Below are 19,176 nucleotides of genomic sequence, written 5' to 3'. Positions count from 1 at the left end.
AGTGGTTCACAAGATGCAGTGTGTATTGGAATCATTTAGAGAGTTTATTAAAGAACAAGAAAAAATTTAAAAAAAAAAAAAAAAAAGATTCCCAGACCCTACCCTACTTCCTAAGATCTCCAATAGGTCTCACTTATTTTTTCCTTTCTTTCTTTCTTTCTTTTTTTTTTTTTTTTTAAATTTAAGTTTAGTAGGTATTCTCCCACAGGAGCAGGGATAATGTTCCTCTGGCCATGAGGAGAGATGACACAAAGGAGTATCAATGACAGAACCAGAGGAAATAAAAATTAAAACCATACTGAACCCATGAGTTCTCTATCCTAAAATCTAGTTTATCTTGCCAGGACCAGTACCTTCTAGTCCCAAGAATCCCTCCAAATAACCCCACCACCCTAGTTTTATGCTTCAGAGAAATTTGTAAAGTTCTATGACAGAGAATAGTCTCTACTCCATGGAGCCCTGAAGGAAATAATGCTCCTGGCAACAACCAGGAGAAAATAGTATTTTCTCCTAGTCTGTAAGCATTAAGCATTCTCCTAGTCTGTCCAGCATTAAGACATTCAAGGTCCAAGATGAACAAAATTATGTTTGAGTGAAGCTACACGGCACAGAAGGCACAAGACTATCATAGCCAACTGCAGGAACCACCTGCATCCCAGAACACTTTATTAAGACTTTATTGCTTACATAGTTAAGACACACTGATTGAGTGACACCAAATTTCCCTGTGCCTGGTTCCAGGTCACTCTGTGTAGAGCTTCCCTAAACTGTTGAGAGCTGGGACACTGCCAGGCAGGGGCAGGACCCAGAGTGAGAAGAATGGTACCTCCTAGGAGCTGTAGAAGGGGCAGTGGGCTTTGAAAGGGCCCTTGGGGTGAGCAGAGAGGTCAGGAGTGTAGCCTTAAGCCAGGGCCCAGGGGCAACATTCCCTGAGATGAGTCAAGCTCCAGCCCTCTCTGGGGTTTCCAGAACAAAGGCTGGGTGGGTGTGGAGAGCAGCACGTTGGAGGGAGCATGGGGTACTGTCTCCAGGTGTTGCTGGAGCTAGGGTAGCTTGGAAGGGTGGCCTGGGTGATTGGAATAAAAGGGGTGGCAATCGGGTTTTCCTGCATTACAGTGAGGGATGAATGTCTCTAATGAGGGAGTCATGTACCAAAGCTGGGCTGGAGTAGCCCGTACCAGGCCTGGGAGCAATGGGTCTGCTGGGGTGACCGCTGGTGGCAAGGAAAGCCAACTGTTGCCCATGCCCCACTTCAAACAACTGCATTCATGCAGGATGAGGCAGGGAGCCTCCTCCATTGGGGGTGGAGTCATTTCTAAGGTCTAGGTATTGATGTTCCCCCAATCCTTAGTGTGGATGAACTTCTGAGATCTTTCTTTACTCAAACCCAGTCTTTAAGTCTCCTGAAGTAACCCTTCGTTCACCCACCTCCAGGGACTAACCTGGCTGCTCTCACCTCCCCAGCTTTTGTCACAAGGCACTTGTTACAGGGCTAGCTTCTGAGGAAGGGTCGGGAGGCGGCTCTGACGACGGTGCCCTATCTATGGAGTCAGAAGTCTGGGTGGAGGGGGTCAGAGGCTAGTGACTGCCATAATAGAGGCGCACAGCCAGACCAATGAGCAGCGTGGCCAGGAAGAAGGCAGCCGTGAGCTGCAGCCGCAATAGGGCTGCTGAGAGCACGGCATTGACCACCAGGGAGCAGGACACAACGAACAGGCGTGTGATGCTGCTGCCGTGCTTCATGACAGCTGACATGAGCAGTCCATTCAGTGCCTGGCTCAGCACCACCAGCGCTGCCCATCCGGAGAAGCCCTCCAGGAGGCCCGGGCCGGGGCCACCACCTGCATGCAGACCTAGGTTCAGGAGCACACCGAAAGTGTAGAGGAAGAGGTTCTGAAGGGCGAGGGGCAGCCGCTGTCGCTTCATAAGCAGTTCTGTGTACACGGATGACAGGCCTGAGATGAGGCAGTATAAGATGAGAAGCAGCAGTCCCAGTGGAGTGACATGTAGGGGCATGGGGCCAGCAGCAGCTGCTGAAGGCGGTCCAGGAAGTGTGTTCCCAGGGTCCTGGAGGCCACCAGCTGCATAGCAGGCCCCCGCTGCCATCAGCAGCAGCAGTGCTAAGCCCTGGCGGGCAGAGAGGCGGTGCCGGAGACAGAGGCAGTAGAACAGGGCCGTGCTTCCGATCTTGAGATTGCTCAGCACCTGGTAGGTGCTGGGGTCCATGTAACGTTGAAGATAGATCACCAGGTTGTTGTTAGCGCCATAGAGTAGGGCTGATAGTGCAAAGGGGGCAGCCTGGCGCCATGGTGGGGCCCCTTGGGGCCATGCTTGCCAGCCCACCAAGAGGGAGAAGGCGCACAATAGTAGCTTCGTCAGCTCGGTCAGCAGCACAGCCGAGGAGGGCCGAAAGGGCACTCTGCCGTTTACATGGCACAGTGCCAGTAATGGGGCATGAGCACCGTACATGGCAGTGGACAGGAGTAGCATCAGGGTCCAGCGGGCCTGCCTGGGACGGCCCAGGCCTGGTGTACCCCCGTCCTCTACACTCATGCCCAAACCAGACCCTGGCTGGCCTGGGTAGCTAGCAAGGGGGCAGCAGGAATTGGAACACATTTGGGTAAAATCAGTAGGGAGCCAGCGCCTAGGAGGGAGGAGTTGTGGGACATTGCTAGACAGAATACTGAGAGTCAGAGTCAGCTGCAAACTCCACAGTCAGGGCTGGAAGAGGAAGTGGCTGGTGGCCCTAAAAGCCACAGTCTTGGGGCCAGTCCCATGAGGTTAAGGAGGGGCGTCCAAACTGTTGGCTGATAAGCCACTCTAACCTCTGCAGGAAGGAAAGCAAGGATGAAGGCTGTGGGCAAGTTGGAGATGGCAAAAGGGTGACAAGTGGGGAAGCCAAATATGGTGTCTGTGGTTGAAAGACCTCTACCTGCAGGCCCGAGGTGCTCATCCTTCCTCCCCCATGGGATCCAGAGCTAGTCAGGCCCCTTTCGCAATGATCGAAGATAGTCCCTCAATGTCTTCTCCACATTGGGCACGGCATATGCCTGAGCTGCGTAGATGCCAGTGCAGGTACCCACAGCAAAGCCTAATACTGCGGATGCCCTCAGTTTGGCCACGACATAGCCGGCTAAGAAGCCCTTGAGGAATGGGGAGGACATGAGTGAGCCATCCTGTGGAGTAAAATGAAGGAAGAAACTCAGCCAGGGTCTCCCTTCTCTATCCAGGATCTACTCAAGCTGGCCCTAGAGCATCCCACCACTAGCTCCTCTTTACTCTAAAAAGCTGCAGTATTGTCTCCAAAGATTTTCTCGAGGTTCTGGAGGCAGAAAAAGAACCTAGAAGTCCTTATCACACAATCTCAGAACACCATGGTTAGAAGACTCCAACGACAGAATCCTACCCCCACAAACCTACAGAGATGTCCCTGAGGAATCGGACCCATCTGCTTCTCCAGCCTCACTTCCTCACTTTATCATGCTCTGCATTACTGCAGCCAAAGTTAAACTATTTTTACCCCCCATGTTCATCATGCTACCTCCAACCATGAGAGCTTGGCATATATTGTTTCATCTGCCTGAAATGTTCTCTCCCCTCCTCTTTACCTAGTTAACTTCTACTTAGGATGCCAGTTCAAGTGTCATTTTCTGTGTTTTTTTTTTTTTTTCCATCATTTTCTTAGGGAAATTTTCCTTGGGGTCACAGAGAACCCACCTCAATAACCATTTGCTAAATAAATCTTTAGTACCCATTCAAAAGCGTATAGGGCAATGCATCCCAAGGGTGGTGGGATGGGGAGTCAGGTGGGGGGGTGGGGGAGTGGTAGGCAGGTGCAACTTTACCTGGCTCACACCACTGCTGACTTCGTCTTCTACACGCTGCTGCAGGCGTTCCAGCTGGTTCTTTAGAAATGCCAGGTCCTTAAGCTTGGGCAGAGAATCCTAGAACAAAAAAGAAGCATTCTTTCCAGAAGGTTAACGCAGCTCCATTCTCTGCTCAGGTCTACCAGAGGCTGGGTGGATGGGGCTGTGAGCATGAGAAATCTCATCTTCTAAAAACTTCCTGAGGGGCACCTGGGTGGCTCAGTGGGTTGGGCCTCTGCCTTCTGCTCAGTTCATGATCTCAGTGTCCTGGGATTGAGCCCTGCATCCTGCTTTCTACTCAGTGGGGAGCCTGCTTCCCACCCGCCTGCCTACTTGTGATCTCTGTCAAATAAATAAAATCTTAAAAAATAAAAAGTAAAAACTTCCTGAGATGATAGTGGTAACAAAGAAAAGACATTCAAAAGTGAATTCCCAAGGGGACCACAGAGGGCGTAATAGCCGTGATCTGCGTCTGTGAAAACCATTACAGAATTTTATAGAACAAGAAGTGTGTAGGGAGGCAAGAGGAACAGCTAGGGCACTTTCAATTAGATTTATCAGGCTGACTGCCTCGATTATAGGCTGCCTGAAAGTTGCAACCAGCTCGTCTTGCCTACTGGATCCCCAAGCCCAACACAAAGAAGACTGGTAAGTACTTAGTAAATATGCGGATGGTGCTGAACTTCAGACTGAGAGTGAATAAAGGCGTGAGGCAGTTTCCTGGACGCCCTGGGGGTAAATCTGATTTCTGCCCGGAATTCCCAAACTGTGACTGGATGCGCTAGCTGGGGTGAGGGTGGGGTGGCTGTCTGCAGAAGTGCGGGTGAATGAACTGAGTGGCTCTGATCATCTCGAAGTATGAAATTCAGTGTAAGCGCAAGAGAGTTTGAATGAGAATGTGCGTGTCCTTGTGGCTTGGAAACATCGTGTTTCTAGACATGAAATTTCGTGGGACTGGGGAACGCAAAAGAGTGAGGATGCGTCAGGGTGAGTGTGTCTTAGTGTGTGCCAGTAATTAAGGACTGTGAGGGTCTCAAGAGAGGACACCTGGGAGATGTCCGGCTCTGCTTGCCTCGCTACTCCACTCCCCAGTGTTGAGCCAGTCGCAAGAGTATAAACCCGACAAGAGTAAAAGCCCCATAAAGGGCACCTCTACGCGAGAGGCTCCAGTGTCGCCTCTCCCAAGGACCAGAACGGTGTGAAAACCACCCCACATTGCAGATAACCCCCACATTCACTCACCTTGTCATCCGCCATCTTCCCCGCCGAACTTGTGGCGCAGGCGCAGCCCCGCCTCCCACTTGCCAAGTGCTACGGCCATCTTTACTGAGGGCGGAGGCACTTCCGGGGCATTTTTGGAAAGGGTGCCGGTGCTCTCCCCTCGGCGGAGCCCCTGTGGTTTCATTCTTTCACGTACTCTCACGTGACCCGTCCGGCGCGACACAATTTGTGTGTCCGCGCTCACACGACCCGGACGCGATGAGCTCACTGATACGCATGGGCGCCCTGCGCACGTTCGTCTTTCTGGTCGTCCGTCCCTTGATGAGCTCACAGTTGCGCCGTGATGTCAGCGGGGGCATTGGCGTCGGTGCGTCTTTCCCGGAGCCACGCTCGGAAACACGGACCCCGTTGGCGATCCTGAGGCCTGTTTACACGCGCCACCCCTTGGCGGGCGGTGCTCCTTAGGCTTGTCCTCTCCCGCCCCTGAGATCCGGCTCTTACCCAAGCCCGTTGGCCTGGCCAGCGCAGAGAGGCTGGGCTTGTGGGCGCAGCAGCTCCAGAGGTCGAGCTGGGCTGAGATTGCGGGCCGGCAGAAGCCGGCGGGGACGCGGTCGGGGCTATGCTGGGCAAGGATTACATGCTGGCCATCATTCTGGTCAACTGCGATGGTGTGCACGGAGGGACCCGATGGGAGGATGGGTGTTGAGGGGGAATGAGGGAGTTGACGGGGTGTATCTCAGGGTGAGGACCAGGGGATAAATGAACCCTGGATCTTTGCACTCTAAAGGACCTCCTGGCCCTCCATCCTAAGGATTGTCCCGTTTGGGATGGAGGGAGGGTTCTTTTATTTTTTAATTTTAATTTATTAATCTGAGAGAGAAAGCACAAGCAGAGAGGAAAGGGAAAAGCAGGCTCCCTGCTAAGCTGGAAGCCCCACGTGGGGCTGATTCCAGGACACTGAGATCATGACCTGAGCCGAAGGCTGCAGCTTAACGGATTGAGCCATCTGGGAGCCCCGGAGAGAGGCTTCTGTCAGGGTTATTCTGAACCCACCAATATGCCTTTCCTCTACAATCCTGTGATTCCTTTCCCCATCCCATGTTCCTGTAGATGACTTGTGGGGGGACCAGAGTCTTGAGGGGGAGCCAGGACTGCCCCCTGGCTGGAGGAAGATACGCGATGCTGCGGGTACTTACTATTGGCATGTACCCAGTGGCAGCACCCAGTGGCAGCGCCCAACCTGGGAAACAGGAGATGGAGAGGACCCAGGCACGGTAGGTGGAGTGCAAGGAGGGAGGCTGAGCCCCCACGTGGATCTAGGCCTGCTGCCGCCACTCTGACTTAGTTCCCTCTTTACAGAGGACAGAGGGGATTTGGGGACTTCGGCCCCCCAAGGGGAGATCCTTCTCCAGTCTGGAGAGCTCACTGGACCGCAGGTAACAGGGATAGGCCAGGCCAAATGAAAGACTTGGGGTTCCATGGCATTCAGGGATGCAACTGGACTCTCATTCTGCCTTTAAGCCCAGGTTCTTGGTTCTGTCTCATTTCTTGAGTTAAGACTCTGTGTTGCTGTATGTTTTGTTATGTGTTCTTTCCTATTCTGGGTACTGGTAAATCGTGTTCTAGATCTTGGCCACTGTACTAAGCTCATTCCATGGGAGTGCCTGCCCTGTGTTTTAGAGAGTCTTGTCTCAATTTGGGGTTCTGGTCCATGTTTTGGATCCTGTTCCCCGTTTGCAACTTTTATTCTATGTTCTAAGTTTTGAATTTTTGTTTGAATTTAAACCACTCTCCGTATTACATTTATTTAATATGTCGTGGGCCCTCTCCCACTCTGGTTTTGTATTTGGGGTACTGTGTTCTGGGGCTTATCCCACATTTCATGCCCATTGCTTAGCCAGGGCTTCCCCACTGTCCCTTGTGTAGGAAAAGTGGTCACTTTACAAGCTCTGCTCTCTTCCAGGAACTCTCTGTCCTGGTATGGTGAGGAATCCTACATCCAGAGCATGGAGCCAGGGGCTAAGGTAGTGTCTTGGGCCTGAGGGCCCAAGAAATGGTTTTGGAGGTGGTGGATTGTTCTGGATTGTTCCAAGGGAGAGGTTAGGGGTGGGACTGGGCTGAGAAGAGGTGATGAAGGGTGAAAGGAGTGGGTACCAGAAGGTTTATGTGTGTGGAACCCATGACATCTGCCATCCTACCCTTATCTCCTGTTCCACTTCCACATCTGCCTCCACTCTCTCATCTCCTGTCCTTTCCCCTAACCCATCAGTGCTTTGCAGTCCACTCCCTGGGTTGGGTAGAGGTACCCGAAGAGGATCTGGTACCAGGAAAGAGCAGTATTGCAGTCAATAACTGCATCCAGCAACTGGCCCAGACTCGCAGCTGTAGCCGCAGCCAGCCCCCAGATGGTGCCTGGGGCGAGGTGAGCTGGCTGGCCCTTCAAGGGATTCAGCCCAGGGCCTAGCGGAGAGAGTCATTGCTGAATTGCCTGTTCTTGGTGGCAGCTGCCTTCATCTGAGTTCTGGACTGACCTTTCCTTTGCAGGGCCAGAACATGCTGATGATCCTAAAGAAGGATGCCATGAGCCTGGTGAATCCTCTGGACCATAGTCTGATCCACTGCCAACCTCTGGTGCACATCCGTGTGTGGGGTGTGGGCAGCTCCAAGGGCCGGTGAGGACCCCTTCATCCCCCCAAGTGAGAGTTGCTCCTCCCTCCCTCCTGCAGGCTGTGATCCCCACTGATGCTGATCCTCTGTACTTGAACCCCTGGACACAGATCCTCTGACATGGACCCAAGCTCTGCCTCCCCTGCCTGGTCCAGCTCTGGTTGGGGAGGGTGGGCCCAGCTCAGCAGGGACGGATGGGGGAGAGCCTGAGAGGCTGGGCTGATTCTCTCCTGTGCTCCCACATGCTTCCGGAACAGTGACAGGTGAGTGACAGCCTAGTGCCTTGAACCCCAGCCCTGACCTCCCGATTCTATCCCCACCATGTTCCTTGCCTGACTTTCCAGTCTCCTGCAGACACTACAGGTCCCTTTTCCTACCAGCCTCTACCCTACCCCAGTCTCTGCTCCTGCCCCAGCCCCATCTCTGACCCTGCCAGGGACTTCGCTTTTGTGGCGGGTGACAAAGACAGCTGTATGCTCAAGTGCCATGTGTTTCGCTGTGATGTCCCTGCCAAGGCCATTGCCAGTGCCCTGCATGGGCTCTGTGCCCAGGTAAGAGCCAAGAGTGGGGCAGGGAATGAGGGTATGGAGCTGGCGTGAAGCTTCCAAGGTGGTTGGGTCAGGGAAGTATTGGCTGCCTTAACCTCAGTTCCCCTCTCCCTTAATCTCCTGCTGGTTGCTTTGTGTTTCAGATCTTGTCAGAGCGAGTGGGTGTCAATGGTGATTCCCCTTGCTCCTCCCTAGACCCCATCTCCCCTGAAGACCTACCACGGCAAGGTATGGGGAGGAAGGTCCTCCATTATAGTAAGGGGCTACTTCCGTGAAAGTCTGGGTTGCTTAATTGTTGTTTAGTCCTTCCCTGGAGATGCGGGACTTCTGATGTGTACTGGTTCCAGGGATCCCAAACTCTGAATTGGAGGAGCATCCATGGCCTTCTTTCTTCTGTCTCCAGTTCTCAGAAGGGTGGGTGAGGGCATCATTGAGAGAGTGCCCAGGCCAACTTGCTGTGTGTGTGTTTCAGTGGAGCTGCTGGATGCAGTGAGTCAGGCTGCTCAGAAGTATGAGGCACTGTACATGGGGACCTTGCCTGTCAACAAAGCCATGGGTGAGGACTGAGCTGGCTGAGGAGGTGGGCTACATGAGGTTGGGGAAGGTGGGTATGGTAGGATCTACCATCATTTCTCAGAGTGCTCTCATGGCCCTGTCTGGTCTAGAATGTGCCATCCTTCCCAACTCAGGATTCTAAACCCAGCCCCACCCTTCCCTTGCCATCTCTCTGAATCCCAAGTCAGTGAGAGGGGCCTAGACACTCCCTGCAGATCCCTTCTTTCTTTATGCCTGGGAGACATTATGGTGGGCATGTCCCCCCCCCAGGCATGGACGTGCTGAATGAGGCCATTGGTACCCTCACCACCCGGGGAGATCAGGATTCCTGGGTCCCTGCCATGCTCAGTGTGTCTGACTCTCTAATGACTGCACATCGCATTCAGGTACCAGAAGAAGGTGAAGTTGGGGGCTGTGGAGGGGGTGGGAGGGATGCTGAGGGGCTTATTGCATGCTATTGGAAGAGCTCACTGGGTCCAGCCAGTCCCCGGTCCTCTAGTGACCAGGCCTGGTATGGGCAGGCAGAAGCTGGCGCAGAGGAGGAACCACTATGGCAGTGCCCCGTACGCCTCGTGACCTTCATTGGCGTTGGCCGTGACCCTCACACCTTTGGCCTCATTGCTGACCTGGGCCGTCAGAGCTTCCAGTGTGCAGCCTTCTGGTGCCAGCCCCACGCAGGGGGACTCTCTGAAGCTGTGCAGGCGGCTTGCATGGTGAGTTTTGGGTGGGAATGGGTAGGTGGGTTTGCCCTGCAGCTGCTCTGTATTGGTGACTGGGGCTTAGGATTGGCAACCTCCAGAAATCACAAACGAGTAATCCCAGGGCTGATTGTAGTAAACTGCTCTTTTATTTGGCCCTCATGCTGTTTTTAATAAGTTCGAGTTCGTTTAGAGCTAGAACATTTCATGTCTTAATTGCTATTCCTATTTCTCTTAAAATAGCAGAACCTCTGATACTGGGTCAGCACATACAAATTTTAACATTCAGCTCAATTGTGTAGGGGCTGTTCGCAGTAGGGTGGGCACTATTTCTCCTGTTTGTCTCAGGTTATTTCCTGACATCTGTGGGCATTGGAATGTGGGATGCTTGCAGTCTGAATTCATCTTACTCTTTCCTTAACAAACGTGAGTGCCTGCAGGGTACCAGGCACCATACTTGATCCCTCACAGAACACTCAGGTTAGATCAGAGACAGACCAGAAAGCAGTTGTACTCCATAGGAAGATGGAGGAGACCGCCCATTCCTGAAGGCCACCTGGAAGAGTTGATAGCTGAGAGTTGAAGGTCTGAGGAAGAAGTTAGGTAAAGGGGATTGGGACAGAAGGTGTGCCAAATACAAGGACGCCCAGTTGTGAAGATTCTTCTAAAAGAATCTAGTGTATCTGGAGGAACAGATGAAGTGAGAGATGGGGGCAGAGAAAAACATCCAGTCATGGAAGAACTTAGAGATTGTGGTCATGAGTTTACTTGCCCCAAGTCACTCTGAGCCATTGAAAGGTTTTGAGCAGTGAATTTAAGTTTGTGGATCAGGAAGATAACTTAAGGTATATTATAGGTAAGTTTGAATTCCAGTTCTATCATTTTTTTGCCTAGGTGACCTTGGGCAAGTCATGTATAATCTCTGAACCAAAATTTCCCCATTTGCAAAATGGTGAGAACACCTCATAAATAACTTTGGATTAAGTTAGGTTATGTGAAGCATGTAGCACAGTGTCCAGCTCTCCTTAAATGCTCAGTAAATGTCAAATTTTCTGTTTCTGTTATTGAGCTCCCTGGGAATGCTGTAGGGGCTCCAGTTGGGGCCGACTACCAGCTTTATTCGACTACCAGACTGAAGCCATGGCCAGTTGCCTGTTCTGCAGAAGCTTTCAGGGAGTCCAGGGGCAGAAAGGAGCTGGATCCTCACATTCCCCTTTTCCCTAGGTTCAGTACCAGAAGTGTCTTGTGGCCTCTGCAGCTCGAGGCAAGGCCTGGGGTGCCCAGGCCCGTGCCCGCCTGCGGCTCAAGCGGACCAGCTCCGTGGATTCCCCAGGAGGTCCCCTGCCACTCCCCCTGCTCAAAGGAGGGGTTGGGGGTGCAGGGGCAGCCCCTCGAAAGCGGGGTGTCTTCTCTTTTCTTGATGCCTTTCGCCTGAAGCCCTCTCTGCTCCATATGCCCTAAATTAATCCAGGACTGGGTAAGGAGGCTCTGGGTCCATACCCAACTCTGTACCCCTTCATTCTCCAGGGGCCTGTAGCCTCTCACTCCTTGAAGCCTTCTCTGCCTGCTCCTCTGGCTCTTGCCTACCCTCTGTTTATTGCCCAGTTTATTAAATGTTTATAGGGATGACTGAGAGGCCCTGCACCACAACACAGACCCCTGGCTGTCCTCTCCCTGGGTCCCTGTGTTCCTTGCCCCTGTTTGGCCCTGGACAGTTGGCTCTACCTCAGCAACACTTTATAGCAAAATCAGTACAAATAAAAATCCCTCAGTGACCTCACAGGGTGTGAGTATATTGGGCCTGGGACAGGGTTGGGGGTTAACACCTGTGTGAGGTGAGTGTCTGTGTCTCTGCTTGGTGTTGGTGGCTGCCTGTAGTCACATGAGGACTTGGTGTGGTGAAATCTGATTTCATTCTTTTAACAAATGTATTTTCTGAGGTCTGTGTGCTAGACAGTGTGGATATAAAATACAGGTTCCACCTTCAGAAGGGGAGATGAACAAGCATTAAATGAGGTAGAAGATAATAGGTAGTACAACTAGGCAATCTCAGGGTTGTGGAGGCTCCAGTGAGATTCTTAACCTGACCTAAGTACTGAAAGGAAATCAACACTAGTTACTGAGCCTAGAGAGTATAAATGTGCAGGGCCGTAGACAGAGGTGAGTTTCTAGAGTTCCACCTGGCTAGATCACACAGGGACATTTGTGGGGCAGGAGTTTCTGGTGGTTAAAATTTACTCCTGAGAACAACTGTGACAGTTTGAACCTGCAGGGGATTAGGACTCCTAGACTGCTGCCTTTTGGAAAACAGCCTCTTTCGGTGCCTTGTGATCAGGGCCCCGATGCCTCATTAGCTGGAGATTTCGAGTACTTTAGGGAGCTGCGGCAGCGTTCCCACAGCGGCTCCTCCCAGGATTTCTGAACAGCCATACGACGAATCGGGCTCCTGGCAACCAGCTGGCCCGGGGGTGGCACCCGCTCGGGTGAACGGCCGCCCCGGAAGTGACGCGCTGTGCCGCTGGCCTTGCGGAAGTGGAGATGGCGGAGCTGTACGTGAAGCCGGGTGAGCACGGCTGGTGGCCTGGGGTCGCTGGGTCGTCCCCCTACCCATGCTGAGGGCAATTATTGCACGGGGGGTGGAGCCTTCGTCTCTCCAGGGCTCGCTTCACATGTCCCCTCACTCCCGCAGGCAACAAGGAGCGTGGCTGGAATGATCCCCCGCAGTTCTCCTACGGGCTGCAGACCCTGGCTGGTGGACCCAAGCGCACGCCGCTCACCAAGAGGGTCGCCGCTCCCCAGGATGGCTCCCCCAGAGGTGCGTGGGGCTCCTGTGTGCGGACACCCGCCGAGAGGGCGGTGCCAGGGATAAACTTGGCCCGAGGGCCCTTTTTGCTCCTCTGAGGTCTCTGAAAGGAGCTCCATAAAGGGGCACAGGGCAGGCCCTTTTCCCGGCTCCTTCTCTGCTGCCTCTGTCAATAAATGGTTAAGTTTCAGTAGAATCTCTCTGCTTTCTATGTAGGTGAACTCATCCAGACCCATGGTTTTTTAATAATTTTTATTCCCAAATTGTTTCCATATTTTATTTCTAACCTGGATAGCATAGCTATATATTCATTTATCTTGTGCTACCTCTTCATTTGGTTGTCTGTTAAGATCCAGACTTAATGTGTTCATTCATTCATCCAGTCAGTGTTATCCACTGAGCATCTCTGAGCCAGGCACTGCTTGAGGGCAAACTAGACAGCAGTGAACAAGACAAAAAGGTTTCTATTTTCATGTCTGTCTCCAAAGCTAGGCTCTACTCTAGCTTTGGAAATAGATTAAGTAGTGGTAAGGGCTCTGCAGAGAAAACAAGGTAATGCAAGAGTGACTCTGTAACTAAGGTGGCTGAGGAGCTGACATTTAAGCTAAATGGTTAAAACCTAGCCCAGCAAAGATCAGGTGCAAGAGCATCCCATATGCAGTAAACAGTGCAAAGGCGCTGAGAATAAGTTTGGCAAATTCAGAGATTGAAGGAATACCTAATGGCCAGAGGACAGTGGTTTAGGTAGAGAAGTTACAATCTGAGGATAGGCAGGGGCCAGATCATAGCAGATTTTATAAAGCATGATAAGGAAGTTTGTATTTTAATCTGGGTAAAGTCGGAAGCCATTGAAAAGTTTAAAGTAGAGGGATATCTTTATTTCTGAGCATGTCCTGCGTGAACAACTGAAGACATGGCCCCCCAAAAGGGGCTCGGATTTAGCTTTTTCAGCACCCCTCTGTTATCAGTACTCACACCGCAGAGGAAGTGAGATTCCCAAGCAGGCTGCATGCCTAGAACAGAGCCTGATATGGGGGTTAAATCTTATGACCCTGAGAGATCATGACCTGAACCGAAATCAAGATTTGGATGCTTAACTGAGCCACACAGATGCCCCACAAACCAGGGTCTCATAATCTTGGCATGACTGACATTTTGGGCCAGATAATTCTTTGTGGTAAGGAACTGTCCTGTACCTTGTAGGATATTTGTAGCACTCCTGGTTTCTACCCACGAGATGCCAGTAGCGTTCACCCAGTTGTGGCAGCCAAAAGCACCTCTGGACATTTGCCCCTGGGGGCAAGAATCTCCCCAGCCTGAGAAACAGTGACTGATGTACATCTTAAAAAAGATCATTGTGGGGGCGCCTGGGTGGCTCAGTGGGTTAAAGCCTCTGCCTTCGGCTCAGGTCATGATCCTAGGGTCCTGGGATTGAGCCCCACATTGGGCTCTCTGCTCAGCAGGGAGCCTGCTTCCTCCTCTCTCTCTGCCTGCCTCTCTGCCTACTTGTGATCTCTTTCAAAAAAAAAAAAAAAAAAAGATCACTGTGCCTGCTATATGAAAAAACAGATTTTAGTGAAAATGTGAAAAGGCAAGTTAAGAGGCTATTTCAGGGGTGCCTGGGTGGCTCAGTGGGTTGAGCCTCTGCCTTAGGCTCAAGTCATGATCTCCGGGTCCTGGGATCGAGCCCCGCATTGGGCTTTCTGCTCAGCAGGGAGCCTGCTTCCTCTCCCCTCTCTCTCTGTGCCTGCCTCTCTGCCTACTTGTGACCTCTGTCTGTCAAATAAATGAATAAAATCTTAAAAAAAAAAAAAAAGAGGCTATTTCAGTAACATGAGCAAGATTTAACAATGATTTGGACAAGAGGGGGGAGTATAGAGGTAGTAGAAATTGGGTGGATGTGGCATATGTTACTGAGGCAGTCAGTAGGAACAGATATAGGTGAGAGAAAGAATCAATATAACAGACTTTTTGCTTGAGGAACTGGCTGGTATTGTTCATAGATATGGGAAACGAGGGAATGGGGGGGCAATATAAGTTTGAGGGGAGGGTAAAAGCAAGTTTTGTCTTGGACATGTTAAAATTTGGGCTGCTGCTGTGGGGAGGAGAGGTCTAGGCCAGAATTACAGAAATGAGTCTTGACTGTATGGATTATGTTTGATGTTGTGGGCTTGAATAAGGGTACTTAAGAATGTGTGGATAGAGGCCTAAAGGGGGTTCAAGATGGAGCCCTAAGGCTCCCTAGCAGAAAAGGAATTACTAAAGGGGCTTGACAAATTGCTAAAGTAGCAAGAAAAGTGAAATTTACTCAGTAAAATTTTGACTCAACCAACCATGATGGATGATGCTGAGAGGTCAGGATAGAGAGAGAAAAGGGACCTTGGCTTTGCTGAACTAAATTGTGATAATGTGGTAACCAGCGTGGTTACCACAGAAGCAGTCTATGGAGTAATGAGAGTAGAAACGCAGCTGGATGGGCGGAGAAGAGAATGTAAAAAGAAGTAGAGAGACTATACACTATATAGCTCATTGAAGAAATCCTGCTGTGAGACAGAAATGAGGCTATGCCTAAGGATGAAATGGGAGGTAAGGGAGGATTTTTGTTTTTAAGATGGTAAACACTAGAGCATGTCTGTATGTTGATGGGATGATTCTCTAGTGGGAGAACTGGTGGGACAGGAAAACAGGGTAGCTGCAGGAGAGAAGCCTAGAGAAGAGGCTGGCATTAGTATAGCTGGAAAGATGGTCTCTGATAGGAGCAAGAATCTTTCATCCATTAGAGGAAGGAACGTGGCCCCAGGTACAAGCAGATTAGTAGAACTGTTGGTGAGGAGATGAGAGTTCCTGTTTAATTACCTCTCTTTTCTCAGTGAAATATGAGGCAGCGTTGGATGTAGAATCCAGGGAAAGGAAAAGTAGGGGAAGAAGTAAAAAATTCAGAGAGAAAATGTGAGAAGAGTTCTGAAGAATGGAAAAATGAGGCAAAGGATCAGAATTCCAGGCAGTGGTGGATACCTTTTAATATCTGTACCCAAGAATTTAAAGTGTGACTCAATAGCATGGTTCTGTCTTTCCTTCTAACAAGTGTGGGCAAGTTGGGTTTACCAGGGAAGTGGGACGAGGGGAGGGGATAAAGTGAGGTAAGAGTGTCTATGAGGGAGTGATTTTAATGCATGAAAAACTGATTGATTGGGCTGGAAGGACAGAGGTTTTGGAGATGGTACAGTGTTAAGAACAAGGCAGAGAGGAGTGAAAGGTTGAGGAAAGGTGGGAAAAATCATCATTGAAGGTGTGGAGCTTAAACTTGAGAGGCCAAACAAGAAGATGAAATAGTCATCCGTGTGAATGTTGATGCCTAGAATCAAATGACTTTTCTTTTTTCATAGTGCTTTCCACCATCCCATTACTATAGGCAAAAACCAAGAGTCATCCTTGACTCCTCTCTCCCTCACTCACAATCCATAAAGTCCGGTTGCTTCCTCCTCCTAAATAAATCTCAGACCACTCCGTTTCACTTCATCTGCTTTCTCTATAGTCCATTTCAGGGTACTCTTTCCCAGACTACTCCATTAACTTCCCAACTACTGTCCATGCCTACCATTCTTGACCTGTTCTCATCTATTTTTCACAGACCCTAGAGAGTAAATGTCTTAAAAAAACAAGTCTAGTCACATCATCCCCTGCTTTTATAAGCCTACAGTGGCTTCCCATTACCATTAGGCTCAAGACCAAACGCCTCCAAAGCCCTATACGGCCTGGACTCCTGCTTGCTTCTCCAGAGATAACTAATACTGCTTTCTGCAGTGTTAATAATTTCCAGCCAGACAGGGCTGGTCTGTGTAACTTGAACAAGTCAGGACTTACCCTGGTTCTTAGGCACTGCTCTTACCTCTGCCCAGTACATGATTCTTTGTGGCTGCATCTGCCTCATCCACTAGCTATTAACTTTGTGAACTGAACATTTTGCTATACAGTAATCTGGCAGTTGCACCTATATTCTTAGTCATCACTGCAATATTGTGACGTAAGTGCTCCTACCATGAGATCTCCATTTTATAGAAAAGGAGCCCAAGCCCGGAGGTTAACCTGCCAAATGCCACATAGTGGGTGAGCAAGGATAAATGTATTAGTCAACCTCAGAAGGCCTTTCTTGAACACACAGTCTAGGTGGTTCCCTGTACTATATCCCCTTCTCAAAGATTTTATTTATTTTGAGAGAGAGTGTGTGCTAGAATTGCATGAGTCGTGGAGGGACAGAGGGAGAGGAAGAGAGAATCCCAAGCAAGCTGACTCCATGCTGAGTGTGGAGCCTGGCTTGGGGCTCCCTCTCACAACCGTGAAATCGTGACCTAAGCCAAAATCAAGATTCCATGGCTTAACTGACTGAGCCACCCAGGTGCCTTACTATTTCTCTTTATTACATCATATTTTCTTTGTAGCATGCAACATAACTTGGTAATTTTCGTGTGTGTGTGTGTGTTTTCTTTCCCTAGAATTTCTGTTCCAAGGTCAGGAACGTAATCCATCTGGTTTACTACTCTGTCTCTGCTGCCTTTCACATTGTCTGGCACACGGTAGAGACTTCATAAATATGTATTTTTGAGTGAATGAGTTGTCCCAGAGAATAGTCCTCTAGAAGGGATGAAGTTAGAATTGAGCTTTTTACCTGTTTCAGCCGTATTTGCTTGATTCTGCTTTACCTTTTCAGTCTCCACCTCACAGACTTCTCCCGGGCCTCCTCCAATGGGACCTCCACCTCCTTCCATTAAGGCTCTTGGGCCTCCACCCACCGGGAACTGTCCTGCCTCCAGTGCGGAACCAACAAATTTCCCAGTCATCGAAGCTGAAACTTTGCTGGAAGATGTGCTCAAACCTTTGGAAGAGGCACTGGAGGACTGCCGTGGCCACACAAAAGTAATCCATCTTGGCATGCCAATGGGGGATAAAAGGACTATGGTTCTTTGTTTTCTTGTAAAGTAGCACTACAGAATCAATTTCTGAGGGTCTGAGAAATGCGGAGATTTAAAATTCTAGCCATATATACGCTTTTCTTGGGAGGAGAGCTGTAAATTTTCTCAGTGGGGCCTCTTTACTAATTAACATATTAATTCTTAATGTGTTTCTCTGGGCCAGAGAAGGTGGGTCTACTTCCTGTTTGGTGCTGCCTTTCCCCTCCCCTGTTGGGCTAGCAGGGCTGACTTGGAGGGGCTTCTGTCTCTTAGAAGCAAGTATGTGATGACATCAGCCGACGCCTGGCTCTGCTGCGGGAACAGTGGGTTGGAGGGAAGCTGTCAGTGCCTGTGAAGAAGAGGATGGCTCTGCTGGTGCAAGGTATGGGTAGGTCTTTCCATATAGCCTAGCTCCCTCACCTTGTCGTGGATGGCTGAGCTGGAAGAGATGGTTGGGATGAGAGGACTGAGAGCTAGGTCTTTTGCCCCAAGCTGCTGGTTTACCTCCTCTCTTTCCTCAGAGCTTTCAAGTCACCAGTGGGATACAGCAGATGACATTCACCGCTCACTCATGGTTGACCATGTAACTGAGGTCAGCCAGTGGATGGTGGGAGTTAAAAGATTAATTGCAGAAAAGAGGAATCTGTCTTCAGAGGAAGAGGCCAATGAAGAGAAATCTACAGCCACAGCTGAGGAGAACCAGACAATACCAGGTGTCCAAGAGGCTCCATAATCCTGGATCCTGACTCACCTCACACCATTTCCTATGCCTTGGCACAGAGGCCTTCTCTCACCTGGCTCCCTCTTACCATTTGGGAGACTGTCTGCCTCCTTGTGATCCTTGGCCTCATCCACCCATCTCTGGGGGAAGAGGTGTCAGCCACCTGGGCCACAGGGAAGTCACCTGTTACCCATAACATATGCATTTCAATAAAAACATCTTAATAGTGGGCCCTGGGTAGGAGAGAGAAGCCCTTCTTGTGCCAAACAAGTTGCTTGTTATGTCTTTGACTGCCCTGCTCCCTGTTTACCCTAAAAACCTCTCTCCTTCCATTCAGCATTAATGGCTTTGCTAAGAAGCATGACCAGTTACTGTCTGCCGCCTCCCCCCTCAAATAGACAGAAACACACATTACTTGCTGGGCTGAGTATCTCTATTTTTGGATAATTTCATTTCAGCGTAAGAACAGAGGCTCAAATAGCAGGGGAGATTTTTTCTCTCAAGGAAAGGAGACTGTCCTGTTTGCACTGTCACCTTTGAGATGTACAGTGCTACAGAGATTAGAATATAGTGGTATAAATTGAAGGAGAAAAAGACTAGATTGCCGACATATGGGATTGTGCATTTTTTTGGGCTGGGGGAAGGTCAGGGGTAGGGGCATAACTCTGTCTGACTCACCAAATGTGCTACCTCATTTTGGGCCCTAACGTCTCTTCTAACCCTCTGAGGACAAGAGAGCCAGATGGAAGGGACCAGAGGTTCAAATCAGGCTGAGAAGGGAGAATACAGGCTTTCAGTGTTGGAATAGGGGACAATACTTACAGGTGGGATGCAGAAAAGGCATGGGGGGAGAGACTGGAGAAGGTTAAACTCTAGGGCAGTGCCTCTTTTTTCCTGCTTTGGAATAGATAGGGAGGGGCTCCTGGAGAGGCCCAATTCCAGGAAGGCTGCTTCCTGGAAAGGCTGGAACAGCCCTTGGCAGGGGTTAGGGTATTGCTGTTTGTGGTTTGGCGGCTGCTCTAGCCTGCCCCCATAGCCTGCCTTACGCTCTAATTGCCGTTGGAGGTGGGCCCAATGACAGCTTGGAAGGGACCTGGGACCTGTGATCCTAACTAGGTCTCCTGGGCCCCTTGGCTGTGTGGCTGAGA

At 50.4% G+C, this 19,176-nt stretch overlaps 4 protein-coding genes across 4 annotated transcripts; 2 read left to right on the top strand and 2 right to left on the bottom strand.

The window, feature by feature from the left end:
- Positions 1-630: 630 nt before the first annotated feature.
- On the bottom strand, positions 631-2,616 carry LOC131832141 (probable UDP-sugar transporter protein SLC35A4). The gene has a single exon (XM_059174786.1). The coding sequence runs from the start codon at positions 2,614-2,616 to the stop codon at positions 1,579-1,581; it is 1,038 nt and encodes a 345-aa protein (XP_059030769.1). The 3' UTR covers positions 631-1,578.
- Positions 2,617-2,978: 362 nt separating this feature from the next.
- On the bottom strand, positions 2,979-5,347 carry SLC35A4 (solute carrier family 35 member A4). The gene is made up of 3 exons (XM_059174789.1): positions 5,109-5,347; positions 3,846-3,944; positions 2,979-3,176 (listed from the first exon to the last, which is right to left on the bottom strand). Exons 1-3 carry the CDS (start codon positions 5,121-5,123, stop codon positions 2,979-2,981), a joined length of 312 nt encoding a protein of 103 aa, XP_059030772.1. The 5' UTR covers positions 5,124-5,347.
- Positions 5,348-5,559: 212 nt separating this feature from the next.
- APBB3 (amyloid beta precursor protein binding family B member 3) lies at positions 5,560-11,335 on the top strand. The gene is made up of 13 exons (XM_059174790.1): positions 5,560-5,755; positions 6,198-6,361; positions 6,447-6,523; positions 7,051-7,111; positions 7,357-7,509; positions 7,632-7,759; positions 8,012-8,017; positions 8,191-8,305; positions 8,446-8,530; positions 8,775-8,858; positions 9,128-9,243; positions 9,379-9,570; positions 10,780-11,335. The coding sequence occupies exons 1-13, from the start codon at positions 5,707-5,709 to the stop codon at positions 11,014-11,016; spliced, it is 1,467 nt and encodes a 488-aa protein (XP_059030773.1). The 5' UTR covers positions 5,560-5,706; the 3' UTR covers positions 11,017-11,335.
- A 624-nt stretch (positions 11,336-11,959) lies between these two features.
- Positions 11,960-18,257, top strand: SRA1 (steroid receptor RNA activator 1). Its single transcript, XM_059174788.1, has 5 exons — positions 11,960-12,118; positions 12,245-12,370; positions 17,067-17,272; positions 17,581-17,689; positions 17,829-18,257. Exons 1-5 carry the CDS (start codon positions 12,094-12,096, stop codon positions 18,038-18,040), a joined length of 678 nt encoding a protein of 225 aa, XP_059030771.1. The 5' UTR covers positions 11,960-12,093; the 3' UTR covers positions 18,041-18,257.
- Positions 18,258-19,176: the final 919 nt, after the last annotated feature.

This window comes from Mustela lutreola, chromosome 5, assembly GCF_030435805.1.
Source record: "Mustela lutreola isolate mMusLut2 chromosome 5, mMusLut2.pri, whole genome shotgun sequence".
NCBI lineage: Eukaryota > Metazoa > Chordata > Mammalia > Carnivora > Mustelidae > Mustela > Mustela lutreola.
The sequence above is the reverse complement of the archived record's forward strand: the minus strand, read 5'-3'. Positions and strand labels throughout refer to the sequence as shown.